Source organism: Rhipicephalus microplus, chromosome 6 (assembly GCF_043290135.1).
Source record: "Rhipicephalus microplus isolate Deutch F79 chromosome 6, USDA_Rmic, whole genome shotgun sequence".
Taxonomy (NCBI): Eukaryota; Metazoa; Arthropoda; class Arachnida; order Ixodida; family Ixodidae; genus Rhipicephalus; species Rhipicephalus microplus.
In genome coordinates this window covers 146,724,435-146,743,700 of record NC_134705.1, presented here as the reverse complement: position 1 = coordinate 146,743,700, position 19,266 = coordinate 146,724,435, and the positions used below count along the sequence as shown (strand labels likewise).

General features: G+C 43.8%; 1 protein-coding gene and 1 non-coding gene across 4 annotated transcripts in view; one reads left to right on the top strand and one right to left on the bottom strand.

Moving 5' to 3' along the window:
- The window catches only part of LOC119167263 (uncharacterized), a 35,171-nt gene that overhangs the window by 10,053 nt on the left and 5,852 nt on the right, over positions 1 to 19,266 (top strand). For 2 of the 3 annotated variants that reach the window (XM_037418717.2, XM_037418716.2), the window contains exons 3-6: positions 10,251 to 10,436; positions 14,003 to 14,273; positions 16,538 to 16,575; positions 18,017 to 18,166. In XM_037418717.2, coding sequence (XP_037274614.2) covers positions 10,347 to 10,436; positions 14,003 to 14,273; positions 16,538 to 16,575; positions 18,017 to 18,166 — 549 coding nt within the window. In that variant the 5' untranslated portion in view covers positions 10,251 to 10,346. The remainder of the gene's footprint in view (positions 1 to 10,250; positions 10,437 to 14,002; positions 14,274 to 16,537; positions 16,576 to 18,016; positions 18,167 to 19,266) is intronic. The other variant, XM_037418718.2, reaches the window with a different exon arrangement.
- On the bottom strand, positions 8,665 to 8,737 carry TRNAS-GCU (transfer RNA serine (anticodon GCU)). Its single transcript has one exon. It is a non-coding gene; the product is annotated as a tRNA-Ser (tRNA).

Here is a 19,266-nt window from a genome sequence, read left to right as displayed (position 1 = left end):
TTTTTTCCGTCATCGATTATGAAAACTATCGCTTATGAATTGTTGTTCTTATACTAAAAATAAATACAGTCAGGCTACTGATTCTTGTTTCAATTATGTAAAAAGCCACTGTTTATGGCATACCAGAAGTTTTGTTTGCTGATGTCCTTTAGTTCCCGAGGTGAAAGTACCAAACTTCCCAAATTGATGTTGTTTTAATAACGCAGGAATTCTGTTGAAGTGCACCCACACTTCCCGTCAACGTGCTGAAGAAAGTGGTCAAACATTATTTTTCAACCAGAATACACAAGTGTGATAAATTCTGCCAGATGCCAATCGATAAATTCTACCAGATCGAAAAATCTGTGACGAATGACTGAAAAAAATCACAGTATATCCACGGAGGGAATGATGATGAGTGGGGCAAAGCATCCATCAGCCCGTCCGTGCTTCCATCCGTCCGTTCGTTCTTGCTTCCGTCCCTCTGCGCGACCATCCGTACGTCCATCTATGTGTCCGTCCGTCTGTCCATGCGTCCGTGCGTGAGTCCATCCATCCGTCTGTCCGTTTGTGCGTCCATGCGTTCCTACGTCCGTGCGTCCATCCATCCGTCCGTTTGTCTGCTAGTCTGTCTGTCCGTCCGTCCGTGCGTCCATCTAGTGAACGCTCCAAGTACCGCCATCTCCCATCTCGCATCCCCTGTGGCACATACCCGCTCTAGAGTGGGTATGTGCCAGCGGTGGCTACCTACTGCTACTGCTACATACATCGTAGGACGTACAGACCCACGCCTTAAGGAGCTTCGCCCCTTAAAAAATGAGAATCGAAGTTTTTGTACCGAACGAAGCCTCACTCCACCTTAAGTCAGTCGTCCAGTTGTATATAAACTGACAGTGCTTTTGCATTTTCTACCCACCTTCACAAAGCCCGGGTAGTTTATTTTGTATAATTTCAAAAGAAACTCCTCGGTCTTGGAGCTGACGGTTAATTCGTGCGTGTTTTTCCCGCACCGTCTGGCAACCTTCGGTGCAGGCTGGGATTTCAGCTTCAAAATAATAGGCAAATATAAAACTGCTATGAAAATAACGGATACGGTTTTCCCTACCAAAACAGTATTCACTTGTGATGCACGCCACAGTGGAGATTTCCGAATACTTTCGATCCCTTGGGATGGTCTGGCGTTCCCCAAAACGTGTAAAAACAGGTGTTCACACCTCGTAAAAAAATATTATCTGGGATTACCAGTCCCAAAACCACGACATAAATATTTGACGTCATAGCGGGGGGCTCCGGAAATTTCGACCATCTCGCGTTTTTTGTAACGTATATCACTTGGTGTATGGGCGCTGAGCATTTGGCCTCCATCTAAATGCGACCGCCACCCCCAGCATTGAACCCGCGACCTTAAAGGGTCGGCAACCGATCACCGTTACCATTGCTACACCGGGCTTGAAATGCAGGCACTACGGCTATACGGGTGGGAAAGCAACCGTCACTTTTCCGGAACGATGTTCGGTGTGCACGACGTCTGCACCGTAACCCGAGCCAAATGGATGTGACAGCCGATGCGTGCACCCTCGTGGTCCTAATTTATTCCCCCAGCTGTTCCTGTTGTGGCAATGCCCGGTTATACAAATTTACAGCAGCCAACACTGTGTCTGCGTATGCTTTGTGTGTTGATGTATGTGTACAATCATTATTGTGGTTTTTCTCGCCTATTTATGTTCGTGCAGTCTGGTAGGCAGGTAAGCCAAAGCTTCATTTTTGCTTTTAAAAGGAAAGGGGCAATAAGATAGAGATGAAGGGAGATGGCTACACTCGGTAGTCTTCCGCAACCCTCTCTGTCCAACCCAGGATGGCCTTATGAACGTCGGGTTTGAAACCGTGCAAGGAAGCCTCCCACTGCTCCTAATTACTTAACATACTTCACGGACAGACGAGGAAGAGGGTGTCTTCATGCGTTTGCGACTATGCGGCGCTGCTAATCACATATACTGGGCACTGGTGCGTTGACGTTGCAACAGGACGGGTTCACAAAAGGGCGAACATTAGCAACTGTTCGAAGGATAAAAACGATATACGTCGGAACTGCGGTGTTCGTCCACAGCAAGACGTAAAAGATAAATCGGTTTACTCGTGGACATGATTCCCCGAACATTATTACAGCTGCGTGTATACTACACCCTCCGTAAAGATGAGTATGTATAATGAAAATGCCTTAGACACCAAAAAAAGGAAGAGCATAATGCGAGCAAAAATTGTGAATTAGTAAAAACAAAACGTATCTTTCAGGGGGGGGGGGGGTCGATAAAAAAAATGTCGCAAAGATTGGTCAGTATAGGAAGCCATTTTTTCTGTATAGATTGACAGTGCTAAAGAAATTACAGTTCTAAGCAAACGAAAAGAAAAAAGCTCATATTTGTCAGTGATCTTTTTCATGTTGATTTCACCCGTAATAGAGTATGCGAGGATAGTGTGAGCAAAGCACAAATGAAATTATTTACACACAAAAGACAAAAAAGGTCAATTCATGCGAAATGATGCGCAGATGTTTGATTACATTTAAAAAACACGTGGAAGTTGAATGCGATGTCAAATATACTTGAGTGCGTTCCGTCTACTCCTTGTGTGCGTGTGTGTGTGCGCGTGTGCACGCGTGTATGTGTGCGTGTGTGTGCGTGCGTGTGTGTGTGTGCGTGTGTGCGTGTGTGCGTGTGTACGTGTGTGCGTGTGTGCGTGTGTGTGTGCGTGTGTGTGTGCGTGTGTGTGTGCGTGTGCATGTGTGTGTGCGTGTGTGTGTGTGTGCGTGTGTGTGTGCGTATGCATGTGTGTGCGTGCGTGTGCATGTGTGTGTGCGTGCGTGTGCATGTGCGTGTGCATGTGCGCGTGCGCGTGTGCGTGTGTACGTGTGTGTGTGTGTGTGTTTGTGTGTGTGTGTGTGTGTGTGTGTGTGTGTGTGTGTGTGTGTGTGTGTGTGTGTGTGTGTGTGTGTGTGTGTGTGTGTGTGTGTGTGTGTGTGTGTGTGTGTGTGTTTATGTGCGTGTGTGCGCGTGCGACTAAAGTGATTTTACGTCGTAGCTTGCTTGCTTGTTCTATCTTGCTGCGTATTATTTCCTTAACAATGCAGCTGTTGCTGACTCGGCCACCTGACCGATCTCTCCAATACAAGCCTCTATAAAAAACAGGTCACACGTGTGTATAAGGGAAATTCAGCGCAAGCGCCTAGCGTAGCACCTGACGGCCGCTGTACCTTACGCACTGTCGTATTTCAGCTTTTACACGACAAGACAACATCTTTGTTTTCAGTTCACACCAGGCTTTTTGTTCGGCCTGCCACTGACGTTAGAGGGCTAAGAACGTTCCAAATGTTTCAGGTATAGCATCAGCAGGAAGCTTATCTAGAAATAATTTTGCAAGGTACATAACTCTACATAAAGCGCGTCCGCTAGTATGTGTGTTATATTAACGTAGAAGTACTAGTTACAGGGGGTATATAGCAAGCGGAATTTGTAAACAAATGCGAATACGGACTCCGTATAATGAACTTTTCATTCATGTAACACGATTGAACTTGTACACCAGCGTTCGCACATCAGCTTTTTTTTTTTTTGAGCTGCATTGAACCATAATGTCTTAGCGGCGGGAAAAGTGCGGCTGCTACATTCTATTAAGCGAAAGTTAACGTTTGCCAGAGGAGACTTTCTGGTATATTTACGGGTGTCGTTCAACAGGATGTTTCAATTCTTTTACTTTTTAGTTCTTCTAAAATTTTTGTAATATTATTAAAGCACGGTGGCTTAGCATGCGTTGTCAGGCTCGAACACGTTTTTTTAAGAACAGTTGCGATTTGAACGATGCATGTAAGACACGAGTGGGGGAATGTTCTAGGTCAGCCAAGCTTCAAGTTTCAGATGTAGGCCAGCTGAAATAGAAACTAAAATAAACAAATACTGACTAAAAAAAGCCTTGTAGTCCTAAGTAAGGACTCCCTCCCCCCCTCCCCGTATGGTGAAAAATAATCCGACATAAGTTGGGGGGGGGGGGGGGGGAGGAGGGAGCCTTGCTCGGTCTTGGATCAAAACTGAATATGGCCGAGGAAGAGCCACGAATAATTAAAGAAGTCATAGTCTCTCCGCAAGGGTAGATCGACGAATGCGAGAGTACCAAATCGGAACGTTACGCGAAAAACGGCAGCCAGGTTGAAACGTGCGGCGCGCTGCTCAAGAAAAAAAGGACGCACGAAAAGAACACACACAGGACGAAGGTGAGATGACAACGCTCACAGCTCAACACTTAAAGGAATGCTCAAGCTCAAAGGACGCGTGAAACGTATACGCGCGGGTATACTAGGGATGAGCATGCGAACTAAGCAATGTCACAGTTGTTACTTCGCTTTGTTTGAAAAGTGCGCTGGCAAAACTGAAAAGCTGCGGCGAGCGAAGTAACAATCCGTGCGCCCTGTAACGACAACGCAATAATTCTGGTAAAAGCCCAAGGCGTCCAATACTGTGTCACGGTGAGATGAGCGTGCGCACGCGCATGGGGAATCACGCGCCATATAGGGCTTATAGTACACCAGCCCAGCGCACCCTTCGCACCATCTCGTTGGAAAAGCTGAGAACACGCTGATATTCCTCCCGAGATTCTCCCGGTTTTGTGCGCCAGTGATAAAAGGTTCGTCGTTACTACGACGAAAGACGTGCTCTTTGGTGGCTCAGTGGCTAACGTCGCGTCTGGTGTGGAGGGCGTGGTGAGGAATGCGGGGAAAATGCTGCGATACAAACGCAGTTTGACTAGCTCCACACTCCAGCAATGCAGGGCAGAAAACGTGGCAGCATCCATGAAGTAATCTATACAAGTAAACAAGCACAAATACGTAAATGAAAGGGACCGAATAAAAGTATGCTTAAGATGAAAAAAAGCTAATAACAGCATTCCACTTTTTGAAAGAATGCGAAAAATAGAAATAAGCAAAACACACACCAAAAAAATTCGGAATCGGCAAATTTTCAGCATAACGAAAACATAGCACCTTAATTTCCCGTTAGTTGCAGCAGTGTCAGAAGCGAACAAAGTGAAACAAGTGTACATTATGTTAATGACGGTAACTTTTATTTGAGATGTCGACTTAATTCATACAGAAATGAAAAATGAAAGCGGCCCGAGACACATCCGACTTGTTATTAAAGCAAAACCTTGACTAGTACGAAACTTTTTTATGATAGCTCGCCGGACCCTGATTGCCGACGTTGTGGTCACTAGGCTGCCCACAGAGTTCTTGTGCGAAAGATGTCTAGGTTGACAAGTGCAGCGAGTCTTCGCTTCTCGAGGTCACTTGGTGCCTTCGTGGCGCATATACGTTGCACACGTCTCCTTTCTCTCAAGGTATCCTCGCTCCATTTTTGATCGCCAGCGTTCAGTAGCATGTCAGAACTGATTCAGGATGACCTCCAAGCACATTCGCCAGAACAATTTTTTCTGCATACCCATTTATCTCGTCATATTCTGAATTGCGCCTATAGCGCTTAGCCGTTGCAGTTAACGCGTAAACCTTCTTCCTTGTTCCTTGGTAATTCCTTTCTATATACGGGGTAAGCCTGGAATGCTTACGCAAGGAATGCCTGCCATGCTAACTGGAATGCTTACACACTTTCTTACATTCTACGCTGACATCACTTGCGTATATAACACTGCTTACGCAAGGTATTATACGCAAAGGGTGCTAACCAACGCAAGGGATCTCTGCCAACGTTGGCTCACTACTGCCGTAGTCAGTAGTCAGCCAACGTAGTAGCTTCCAACTACCTAATCAATGGTCATTATTGGTCACCATTGGTTTTTCAAGATACCTGCTGCATAGCTCTGACGGAACGAAGCATATTGATGGGGTCCTCCCTGCGATGTTTTAATGGTTCTAGCTGTATTGAAATCCATTGCTTGCCAACTTAGTTTTGGGCGTGCATGTATAAGCCGTTGATGCATGTTTTGTTGGCAAATCCTAGATGGGTGAGAAGCATTGTCCTCCGTGTGAGCTTTGAATCCCAAAAAGAACGCCATCTGCATAAGTAAAGGTGCATGCACATTATAGGCGCTGGAGATGGTAGCCGAGCGGCTTGCATATGTGTTTGTTTGTATAGCTATACTTTTTTTCTGTAATGAGAATAGTAATATTCATGTTAATAGTACTAATAAGTTTATTTACCATCTAGGTGAGATACAGATGGGCGAATCGTATATAAAAAAAAGCTGTCCTCGGACAGCTTAACAAGCCTACAACTCTTTGTATTTGTTGGTCTAATCCGCGTCTATACACAGGTACCCATAACTACAAAAGCTCTTTTTACTTAGCTGCAGCTCCGTTTGGTATTTTGCTTTGGTTTCAGTCGTCTTGCGCTGTAGTTATGTGCAGAACACTGACGGTTTCCTGAATGAGTGCAGTTTCTGCAGTAGAGATGCGCACAGCAAAACGAGGCGTAACCACATGGTTTCCTCATGCATATTTCCCTTTCGTTCGCTTTGTGTGCATCTGTGCTGAGATGCTGAATGCGGTTCGTCGCTCCCAGCCGGAGACGACTGCTAGAACAGCAGCTGTGCGTTCTTTCGCCTTTGTGCAAAGGCCAAAAGACAGCTGTCCTTCGCGGGGTTGTCACTAGCGAGGCATGTTTCATGAGGAAGGCCGCAAGAATGGTGCTTGTTGTAAAGAGAATAACCTTTAATAAAAAGGATATCTGAATCACCGCCTCCAATAAACACGTTTATTGTTATTTTTCTGTGATTTCACCTCAAGTTCTTGTTGTGCAGCTCCGGCTTCCTGTCCACCCATTTGATGCTTCCACTGCATAATGTGTATCTACCATCGATGTTACTGGTATAGCTCTAGTGAACACGATACCCGAAAAAAAAATGTGCTCATTGCGTGCTCTCGAAGCACTAAGTGGCAAGTATTGTTTTGAAGAATAGAAAGCATTTCCCCATCGGCAGTGGCAATGGCGCTGTTTTATGAAAGTACCAGTTTAGTGTTCTCAATAAAATGAGATTACGCATGCCACGAGAACTCCTTCAGCAACAAAAGATAACAATAGCCGCAGTTCACATATTCCAGGTGGAACTGATTCCGTTCGAACACGAGTATATCGTACAGCTTCCCATAAACCATTATAATTAAATACATATTAACATTGTACCTTGGCGCTAACTGTCTGTGCATTCTAACTTGAGAAACTGTAATGTTCCACAAATTCAACTTTTAGGGGCGAGGCTCCTTAAGGCGTGGGTCTGTACATCATCCGATGTATGTAGTAGTAGGTAGCCACCGGTGGCACATACCCGCACTAGAGCGGGTATGTGCCACCGAGGATGCGAATCATATTAAGGTCAGTAAAATAAATGTATGTTTGGTTTAGCTTGACCAAGTCTGCTGTCTCCGCTCATTCCGAGCGTGGGCTTCATTGCGAAACCCCACAACGTATACGTTGCCGATATCGCGAATATCCACGCTACAGCCGAAACAACCTTTTTCATAGGCTACACAATAGCGTCAAAACGTGTTGAGCATGTAGTCTTGTGTGTCCGAGAAGGGGCTATAAGGTGTTGACACACGACAGTAGTGTCTCCACCCTAGCCCATAGGGCATCGGCGTGGAGAAAGAACGAGAGACGCCTGTCAAAAATGACGCCCAAATCTTGCACAGAATTCAAGAATTCAAGTACTGGATATATAAGCTAAAGCATCTTCGCTTGGTCATAGATGTTTCCGTTTTCAGCCGAAGCTCGGTTTGCCAATTCAACAATAGACCTCGTCGGTAATTTTGTACGGCGTGCATTGACTACCGTTGTTTCGTCGTTTGCGAAGTCGACGCTAGATACGCCAGGCCTCTTGACCGCCCGTGCTCCCTTCATGCATAGGGACGTTGGCAGATGGCAGTACTTGAAATTTTCACTAGATGGGCGCACGGACGGAAGCACGGATTAACGAACGGATAGACTAGCAGACGGACGGACTGATAGACAGACATATAGACGCACGAACGGACGGACAGACGAATGGATTGACTCACAGACAGACGCATGGACAGATAGATGGACACATGGATGAACGCACGGATGGTCACGCGGACAGACGGAAGCAAGAACGAACGGACGGACAGAAGCACAGACGGGCTGACGGACGCTTCGCCCCGCTCATCATCATTCACTCCGTGGACATGCTGTGATTCTTTGCTTTGGAAACTTGTTAGCAGTGATTATTTTTGACACTGATGATTTTGCTGCCAGTCTCTCGAAGAATAATCTAACAAAGCGCCGCCAAGGCTTTAAAGTGTTTCGCGACTTTTTGAAAGCTAAAAGAAGTTATTGGCGACATCATTCAAAAACCCATGAAAATTGAAATTTAGTATTTTGCATCCTAATATGATGCCGCATCAACGCCGTAGTGTCTCAATAGGGACTGATTCAGGTAGCGTATTTTTAGGAGCTGGTATTCAGTAACTTTCGGCTAACCTCGTTGTGAGTTCATCTCGCATTGATTGATTGATATGTGGGATTTAACGTCCCAAAACCACTATATGATTATGAGAGACGCCGTAGTGGAGGGCTCCGGAAATTTAGACCACCTGGGGTTCTTTAACGTGCACCCAAATCTGAGCACACGGGCCTACAACATTTCCGCCTCCATCGGAAATGCAGCCGCCGCAGGCGGGATTCGAACCCGCGCCCTGCGGGTCAGCAGCCGAGTACCTTAGCCACTAGACCACCGCGGCGGGGCGAGTTCATCTCGCAGACATGTTCCTAACGTCCCTATGAATGAAGTGAGCACGGGTGGTTAAGAGGCCTGGCGTATCTCACGTCGACGTCGGAAACGACGAGACAACGGTAGTCAGTGCAGGCCGTACAAAATTTCCGACGCGGTCTGTTTGTTCAACTGGCAAACCGGGCTTCGACTGAAAATGGAAACATCTATGACCAAGCAAACATGCTTTCGCTTGTAAAGGCTGAGCCGCAGCCGTTTTCTGCTTCAGGTTACACCACGAGTCTCTATTTGGTGTTTGTTGCAAGAATAGCTTTAGTTTATTTCTTACAAGGTTAGTGGTTTCATTTAATACATTGCAATATATGCCCCAATAGCGACTGGGAACTATAGGGCCACGGGAACGTCAAATTTTCAAGTTAAATGCAAATGTTAATAGTGAAAACCATCTTAATATCAAATACTTGTCAAATCATTCGGAATAGGATTAATAAAACAGTTCAATTTTGCAAAAAAAAACAATATAACACACCAACCAGACGTAAAAACCCATGTTCACTCTACAGCGAAAAAAACACATAAAACTTAAGGATTGCATAAAAACTGCTGCTCAGCAGAACAACATTTGTAATTATTTAATGAATGAAGGATGAATACGCACTATAGGGAAATTCGGGAAGCCGCCCCACCACTGTGCAGTTCACCCTTTCCCTATACTACGAAAACAGCATTTCACTAGACACAATAGAGCTGATGTGTTAACATTCAACGAATGTGTTTATTGCGCATTAAATTTGCCAAAATGTGACATAGTGACGTATTTGTTTGCGATCATTTTAATGTATGAAATCAAATTTTGTGGTATTCAAATATTTCGAATACAGTATAGAAGTGACCTTCCTATACTTATGTAGCGCTTGAGAAAAGAAAGACAGATACCCTATTTTTGGCCTCCAGTGACGGGTTATCATTTCCAATTATTTGTACACTCCTGGCGGAAACCCCAGTGACCTAAATTTTGTTCATAATCACACATTTTTATGTCCAATGCGGTTAACATTTGCATTGGGAAATAGAGCTCTGTACACCGTCTTAATTGTGGAATATGGCGTTGATGTTTCTGAACGCACTGTAAAATATGCTGCTAAAGTGGTTGCTTGTTCGTGTTGGTACGACATAGTGAATAAAAAAAGCACAAAAAACGTGAGACCAGACGATAAAGGACAAGTACAGAGTGCTCTGTATGTGTCCTTCTTCGTCCGGTCCGTTGTTTTTCGCTATGTTTTTTTTTTCACAATAGAATACGTTGCCGAAGCATTAGTAGAAAAGCAATGTGACATCATTGTAATCACAGAAATGTACACGTTTGTCTCCGTATCAGACAATTTTGTTATCCTCTAGCATAATGCAGCGTTTCAGTGCTTAGTATCCAGCGAACACATGCTAACGCTGCATATTTGAATTGCTTGGTTTAAGGGGAAGAAGCAACTTTCTAAACAGGAGCTGTGCATTTTTTTATATTTCAGACAGATGAGAGACCGACGAGGAATCTAACTACCGACCTCAGGCGCTGCTAGAACGAGGTATCGCCTGCCACAGCTGCCGCTGCCGCCACCGCCGCCATGTTGGTTCCCCGGCGCTGTGAATTCCTGCTCGGAGTAATTGTACTAGTGGCTGTCGTCCTCTGCGAAGCAGCACCATCGGGAGACAAGGTAATAAATATTCACAGTGGTGTATGCACCTGCAGTGGCGTTCGTAGGGAAGTACAAATAGGCCAAATTAGCCAGAGGAATGAATTCTAGTGCCGTCAGCGTAGTATGCACGGCCAGCTGTCATCTGATCGACAAGCGAAATTCAGCATTTAGCCAACGGCTTGAATTGTTACAAATCATTAGAATTGTGATTGAGTGCATGCACTGTGACTTGGAGTTTCAACGAAAACAACATTTTATTTGTCTTCAAGTTCCATAGCAGTTCCTCATTCGTAAGTTGTTGGGGGTGCAAAATGCTGGATTGATGGCGATGTGCGGCAATACTCAAATCGGCCCGCTCAACTGCAGAAGTGAAAGTACGTTTCATATGGTTTTTCTTTGACAGGTTGTATTCAATCTATCATAATTCAAATGATCAAATGTATTTCATTTCACTCCTAGTTTATATCACCGTCACTGCCATAATTGAGATTATGTTGCCTTTTTTAGCTGATCTTTTTACAAAAAACAGTCAATGAAACTTCAAAAAGTGTTTAAAAATTATGGTTGCTTGAGACATATTGAAATTTCCAGTGATCGTCTTAAAGAACCCAGTATTGCGCTAAGCCGATTGAATTGCACTTGAAGTAGGCTACAATTCAAAACACCAGAAAGCTCGTATCACCGGACAAATACGACAAACAAGTTGCATGGAGTCACACTTCTTAGCTATTCTTTATTATGATGATTTGGTTTAGGCAATACACAATTACACCTAAAAAAAAAGCGTGATCTTTATTTTAGTAAAGTTCAATGTGGGTGTTTTGACAGGTACGACTCGGTTTGCATCAAAAAAAAAAATCCGCCACTCGGATGTGCAATAAACAGCTGCTGTAGTGGGTTGCCAAGGTATCACTGTCACCAAGGAATGGTGACAGTAGGTCAATCCAGTTGCTGCTTGCCTTTTACTGTTTGGCTTACTGAAGCGCTGTTAGAAGTACAAGCAGCACCCTACGTGATGACAATGTATGTGGTACTGCGTAATACGTGTACTAGTCAACGTAAGTATTCAAGTTATGCTATGGCACGAGAATATTTGTGTCTAATTTCTGAGACGCCACACAACAATTGGACAGTAAACTCCGTAGCGCTTTGGTTTTTCTTTTGTCCACCAGATGGGAAAACATTTTACAGTGAACTCCGTATCCCTTTGGTTTCTGTATTGTTCATCAGATGGTGAAACAATGAACTGCGTACCACTTTGGCTTCTGTATCGTTCACCAAACGGTAAACACTTCAGCGACGAGGTCTACATGGCCTTATGGCCTCGCACCAAACGCCACTTCCTTGAACGATTATTTTAGTTTCGCAGTAAAGCTAAAGCGAGATCTATTGATTGTAGAGCAGTAGGACATGAGACACCTTGAAAACTGCGCACTCTTTTTATCCCACAGCTGTAATCAAACATTTTAGGAGCAAGGGCAACATTGTACGCCAAATTAAGAGCTCATTTTTTTTGTCCGGTTCAAATTGGGGAGGAGTCTGCTGCTCCTGAACATCCTTCCCCTATATAGCAGGCAATTGGCGTTGCCTGCTACATGTTTGTGGTGCAGGACATGAATTTGTGTTTTTTACCTCACAATGAAGAATGTAATTTACTTCGGCTAGCATATGACTTAGAATTCGGTGATGTAAACATATCTCTGCAGCATCTTGCACTGATAAGAAGAGCTAGTCCATGTGCTAGTGAATTTCCACACCTCTCGCTAATGTGAAAAACAAAACTGAAAAGACCTGCAATGTAGCAGCAAGCGTGAATCTATATGAAAGATGAATATGCGGGAAGTGAAACATCAAGATAGTACTAAGGAGCAGTGACTAGTCAACACTTTTTTTTCTAAATTACTTCAACAAGATCGTTATTTACTATTGAATTTTCATTGAGCTACATTATGCGGATGAATATTCGATAAGGAGGTGTTTTATTGGGCATATCCATGTGCGTGCATATTTGCTCCCTATATACCCCCTCTCTATAACGTTACTGTGGGCAGGGAAAGACTCGCCAATGCACCTCTTTCACAAAAATTTGTTTTGGACATTGTAACATAAGTGATTCAATGCGGATCATCAAGGCATCACCAGAACGGAAAAATTTTCTGTAATGTATCTCAATTATGTCACAGTAATTTACATCCCTTAGTTTATTTTAATTTCGTAAATAGCGTAGAATTACAACACCAAAATGTAGGTAGCTTGTGCGGATCTATCGTAATGTAAGGTCGACATTTCTACCTCAGAAATATCATCCGTCATGCAAACACTGCGTAATCAGTGCGTAGATGAAGTATATATAAACATTCTGGAAGAAATCTACAGGGGATCAACTGCTACCATAGTGCTTCATAAAGAAAGCAACAGAATACCAATCAAGAAGGGTATAAGGCAAGGGGACACAATTTCCCCAATGCTATGTACCCTGTGCTTACAGGAGGTTTTCAGAAGCCTAGAATGGGAACAGTTAGGAATAAGAGTCAATGGAGAATACCTTAGTAACCTGCGCTTCGCCGATGACATTGCATTGTTGAGTAACTCGGGGGACGAATTGCAACTCATGATTACGGAGTTAGACAAGGAGAGCAGAAAGGTGGGTCTTAAAATTAATCTGCAGAAAACGAAAGTAATGTACAACAACCTCGGCAAGGAGCAGCGCTTCGAGATAGGTAATAGTGCACTTGAAGTTGTAAAAGACTAAGTGTACTTAGGGCAGGTAATAACCGCAGAGCCGAACCACGAGATTGAAGTAACTAGAAGAATAAGAATGGGGTGGAGCACATTCGGCAAGCACTCTCAAATTATGATAGGTAGATTGCCACTATCCCTCAAGAGGAAGGTATATAACAGCTGTATCTTGCCGTTACTTAGCTACGGAGCAGAAACCTGGAGACTTACGAAGAGGGTTCAGCTTAAATTGAGGACGACGCAGCGAGCAATGGAAAGAAAAATGGTAGGTGTAACCTTAAGAGACAAGAAGAGAGCAGAGTGGATTAGGGAACAAACTGGGGTTAAGGATATCATAGCTGAAATCAAGAAGAAGAAATGGACATGGGCAGGGCATGTAGCGCGTAGACAGGATAACCGCTGGTCATTAAGGATAACTGAATGGATTCCCAGAGAAGGGAAGCGGGTTAGGGGGAGACAGAAGGTTAGGTGGGCAGATGAGATTAAGAAGTTTGCGGGTATAAATTGGCAGCAGCAAGCACAGGACCGGTTTAACTGGCGGAACAGGGGAGAGGCCTTTGTCCTGCAGTGGACGTAGTCAGGCTGATGATGATGATGAAGGTAGACATGCGGAGAAGGACAGAAGCGAAGAGGTTGGAATCAGAGTTGGTGTTGTTCTGAATTCTTCTCTTGCGTCCATGCCTACGCGTCTACCTTGTCTTCTCATAGTGTAGACTGTTGTTTCCTGTATTCTCGTTTTGCATTCTCTGTTTTACGTCCGTTGCATTACTAAAATATGGCTAGCAACCCTGCTTTCATTTTGCATTTTAAAAGGCGTAACCACAAGTTATGTAAAATTCATGCAGGACTCAAAGGTACCAGGTAACAATGACGGCACCACACCAGACACGGCTCTGATAGTTGTTACTACCAAAGCTCCGTCAGGGACCAGTGGTGAAGATAACGCCACATCGACCAACAAAACACTGCAAGCAGCGCACAATCACACTACTCCGCTGCCTATTCAAACTAACGTCACGATACCCTCTAACATTTCGAACACGACCAGCCACGAAGGAGACGCCGTACTTCATTATGGCGTGGGCTCTGATGGCGAAGTTGTGAAGACGCCACAGCGTGAGTACTCTACTACTGATTCTCACCTCAGAGTGTTCTGTTCCTGATGAGTCGATGTGTAGAAGTGGGAAAATGTTCTTGGCTGTTCGAAACAGAAAAAAGTATGGCATTGTTCTGGTGTTTATTGTGAAATTCTTTTTATGAGTAACTATTCAAAAATTGTTGAACGTTTGTTTCGAATATTCCTCCAAACGTAACAGATAGGATCATCTTAGTGTTAAGAAGAACAGAGATAAGTGATGCAAGAGAGAGTACAGTGTGACCGAAGGTAGAGCTGCTTGTCGACAATTCATTATATAATTATTTTAGGTGCAAAAGCGTAAACTTAGTCTTTGTTCTTAGGCTTCCGTTTTGCTTCGCATATAGCCTTGTCTGCACGTGTGCCTCTTATTCTCACATGCAACGAAAATATTGCCTTAATCACAACCCTTTGCCGGTGCGTGCTCTCCTGCTGCTCTGGTTGACTTACAACTGTTATGCTGATGAAGCGTACAATAGTCAGAAACGCCCGTATATTATCTACAGGCGCCTCAATTGAGCCATTGCCAAGTTTCCAATTGCTACCTGCATGCATAGGGTAGCCGTTATTTAGCCGAATGAAGTTCACCTTCACTTAACCCATATTTCTGAATGAGAAATTCCAGTCGCTTCTATGCCACACTACATAACAAAGTTTTCGACAATTCATTGGTTCGTTATACTGACCGTTCCAATTCAAACACGCGTATGAAATATGAGTTAACAGTTTCTGTTTCACTTTTCTCACACAAAATTTTGACGAAAATTTCTATGATGCACCCGGCGATTGACATCCGCACGATTGACTCGAATGCTATACGCCGGGTCGCCTTGACCCGCTTTGATTGACGCCAGGACAGCCAAGCATTGAACATGGTATGTTTTGCTGCAGCTAACAATAGATTCAGTGCGAATCGATTTCACTAGTAACTGTTTCACTACAGCCATACCAGCGGGTCGGATTCCCTCACTCTCCAGATCCATGTTTGCCCCGTTTCACTCGTGACTGTGTTCCCACGTGCACCGATCATCCTCATTGCCGTATCTTATCTGGGCGCGTAAGCTGTCTCACGCAATGTCTCATTGCCGAAGTAAGCATACTGTAAATAGTTTCATGGCCGTGCGTGAGAACGTTGCCACGAACAAAAACGAAAAAAAAAACGGACCTGCAAAGTGCCTGTACTCGATCCACCAGTAAAGCAGAAGTGAAACAGAAATTTACTAGTGAATCGACCCGCACTCCGTCAATTTATAGTTACAGTAAACAAACCGTGTCCAACGCTGGGCGGTGCTGGCGTCAAGCTGGTCAAGGCCACGTGGTGGAGCGTTCGAGTTAGACATGCTGACCGTTGTAGGGCCTTCTGCGATGTCACAATGAAACACTATACAATCTGTTTTATTTGAGACAATCTCTAGCTGCAGTTCTTGCTTTATCTTTGATGTACTTGACAACACCGAAAGCACTTAACCGGTTATTTGATACCTACACTTCTTGGATGGCCATGAGTAAGGCCATAACCTTAGAATTTCTGCAATATGGAGCATTGTTCTTTGAGAAGAGTTCAATGTGTCATGAACGAATAGTACTACACGTGTCTTCTTTTATTGCACTATTGTGACATTATAGAGTAAACTTTAGGAAGTGCTGGCATTTTTGTAAGTAAACCTGGTAGCCTCTACACAAACTTTAAAATTTTTCGCAAAGCTAAACATTTTTGCTATGTATATCCGTTTTTTATTACGGTGTTATGACAGATTATTCCAAGCATTAAATCACTGGTAATAACGGTAATTTTAATACGAAAAAAAAAAGGGATGCCAATCCCAGTACAAAACCTAAGCGACTCACCAAATTACGCTTCGAGCTAGAACGACGAGAGAAGTGACAGGGTGAAAAGGTCTGTTTTAGCAGGAGGTCTGGCGCTACGTTTGTAAATGCGTATTCTTGATGAATTTACTGATAAACTGTGTTAAGGGTGCGATCTTATAACCACATTTCAGGTGAACAAACAGGGACATACTCGCGTACTTTTAGTATTAGCTAATAAAAGACACACGACGAGCTTTTGTGTTTTTGCCATCTCTTTCTGTATTTTTCAAAATGCAGGCACGCCTACTATTCCCGCTACCCGCCTTACAAAAAGTGAAAAAGTCCTTATTCGGAGTACTATATGCGGGCATTTTTACTCTATGTCACGTTTGTCCATCGAGATATGCATTGAACCTGATGTGTCTGTTATTTTCAGCTCACAAGTACTTCTTCACTTCTTGGATAACATGGCGGGTGAGTCTGCGTATTAACTTATTAAGACATTTGTTGCACACCATTTTGATTTGGCAATACTGTGAGGACTGTAAAGAGTCACTGATCCACTGAAAACAGCAGAATAATTTCTTTCGTGTTGCCTGTCGAGCCTGTTCACTATAGGTAATTATGTTGGATCAGATATATGGACACGCACTTATACAGTAGTCTTGAATTATATAGAATAATTTTAAGCATAACCAAATTATCGCCAGTAATGTAGTGAGCAATGAGTACGATTCGCTCGATGGTAAAAATGTAGATGAGATTTGCCTTTTATGCGAGGGTGTGAAGGAAACTGAAATGCAAAGAAGACCTACTCGCATATAATTGCTCGGCGCTGATGTTCTCCGTAAAAACATAAGCAGGATTCAGTACGCCAGCGCATTTATTCGATATGCGTCCTTGCAAATGCGCACTGGTTCTGTTAAATAGTGAAACATTGGCTATCATCAATATGCGACATAAATGTCGCTTGTCGCTACTTTTGCGCACATGAATAGGCTTATTTTAGGCATTCTGACTTTGCGCGAACGACATCTGCAAAGGTTGGGCGTCTGTTTAATCAAGAGAAGGCTTTGGCACGTCTCGCTATTTTATTGCAATACTGTCACAAAGCCTTCAAAGGCCATATGCACCATTCTGCTTCATAAGGCTTGCTGTTTTCCAAGGTTTTATGCCATAATTTCTTTTCACTTCACACCAACCACGATGCTATAATATGGTGCTCACGCCCTACTTATGAAATTATGTCCTCTAGACGCTTAAGGCGGCTGTGCATGTGTATCAATCATCTGTTCTATTTTCCGTGATGTATGCCTTGCCAGTCTTGAATGTATACCGCCGGCTTTAATGTCTCAGCTGGAACGGGATTATCGTGTTGCCCTCCGGGTAATGTTTGGCTTCCCTCGTGAAGCACAATCCATCCCACTACTTACTGGAGCACACCAGTTGCAACTAAGAATGCAAGCTGCCCCAGAGGGCACTACATCATAATGAGCGTATGCACCGAGCCCCGGATGGCAAGACACTCGTTAACAGGCTGTTCTGGTGCCTAATTTTTGAATAATAACTTGGTACTCGATCAATCACAAAAAACAAAGTTATCCTTTCCGGCGATAATATGGCATCAATAATCCACACGGGCACATTTACTCTTTGAAAATGATAATCTTCAGCAGTCATAACAACGCCTGCTGTTGCTCTATAGTATCATACCTTTTACACTTGATTCACTTCCGAAACACACGCATGCAGTTTCAGTGGCGGTAAATACTTACGGGATCGTTACCATTTCAAAGTTTACGTACACTTTCATTCTGTCCTTTTTTTTTACCACGACAAGCTTTAGTTACGTTGCTCAAGTGCGTATATATGATGCCCCCTGCAGCATTCCATTGCTTTTCCTGCTTCGTTACAGGAGGACAACTACCTGATGAGCATTCTCATCCCAATCGCGTGCGGAGTGGCGGCCGCCGTGCTCATCCTGTGCTCGCTGGCCTGCATCGGCTGCTGTCGCCGACGGTGTCGGTCGCGCAACCGCCGCAAGCTGCACCGCAAAATAGACCCGGTAAGCTCGTTTCCCGGCCTGTTCTTGTCTGAGTGGTTGAAACTGATGACGCAAGTGAACATAATTGAGCATAGCGAGGGAAAGGTAGAGAGAAATACCTTGAACAAAAAAAACGCTTCAGGTTACCGCGTGTGGAGGGCATCGTTAAAAGCCAAACTGCATACTTCGGCTTACCATTCTTTAGAATGATCATTTGGCTTCCCGAAATTCAGTTCGGACATTCGTGCCTCCTCAACTATGCAGTCGATGAGTGTATCCTTAATTAGGGGTGAAGCAGCGTCTACTGGCCGATGTGTTCACTGGTGAGTTACAAGTACTGAATCTCTTGGGATAAAATCGATGAAAAACAGATAAGCGCGGGGAGGTAAAATATTTGTCAACACAATTTTAACGGCTATTATGAACGTATATTTCAATTTTTTATAGAAATAACTAATTCTGATAAATCATTCGACAGAGTGGCCGGTTTGGCCGATATTAGCTTTACCCCATGCCAACAGTACCTCGTAAACCACACCACCAAAAATTTAACAAGGGGCTTGTCGAACGTGGACCGAGCGATGCCAGCGTGTCCAAGGCCCCGGGGAGCCCGAAATAACATATTGATACGCATTCGCCTGGCGGCACTCGGGAGCGGCAGACGAAATGTAATACACGGAACTAGTAAAGTATGCTTGCTTCTATTACAACAACCTTTAAGGTTCCAACAATTAAAAACGTGGGTCCTTTGTATTCAAGTGTGCGTGGTTTTTTGTACATGTGTCAGTGCGTTCACAGCTTCAAGACAACTGGAGAACTTTTCGAGTGTTTGTTAAGGTATCATTTCATCTGCTATTAGGGTATATATTAATGCGAAATTAAACCCTGAATTTCGTAGCCTTGCGGATTTATAATAAGGTAACTACGAGAAACACCGTCTTCCCACCGAAAAAAAGTAAACTCCGAAAAAACATCTCCCCAATATCAACAAAATTAAACACTGACAACACGCAGCCCTACTTATAAGTTCAAGGTCACTATGTTTTTTGTGAAATATCTTGTGAAAACTCTGCATAGGTGGGTTTTTATTTTCTTGTAATATAAATAAGAATGCATGTATT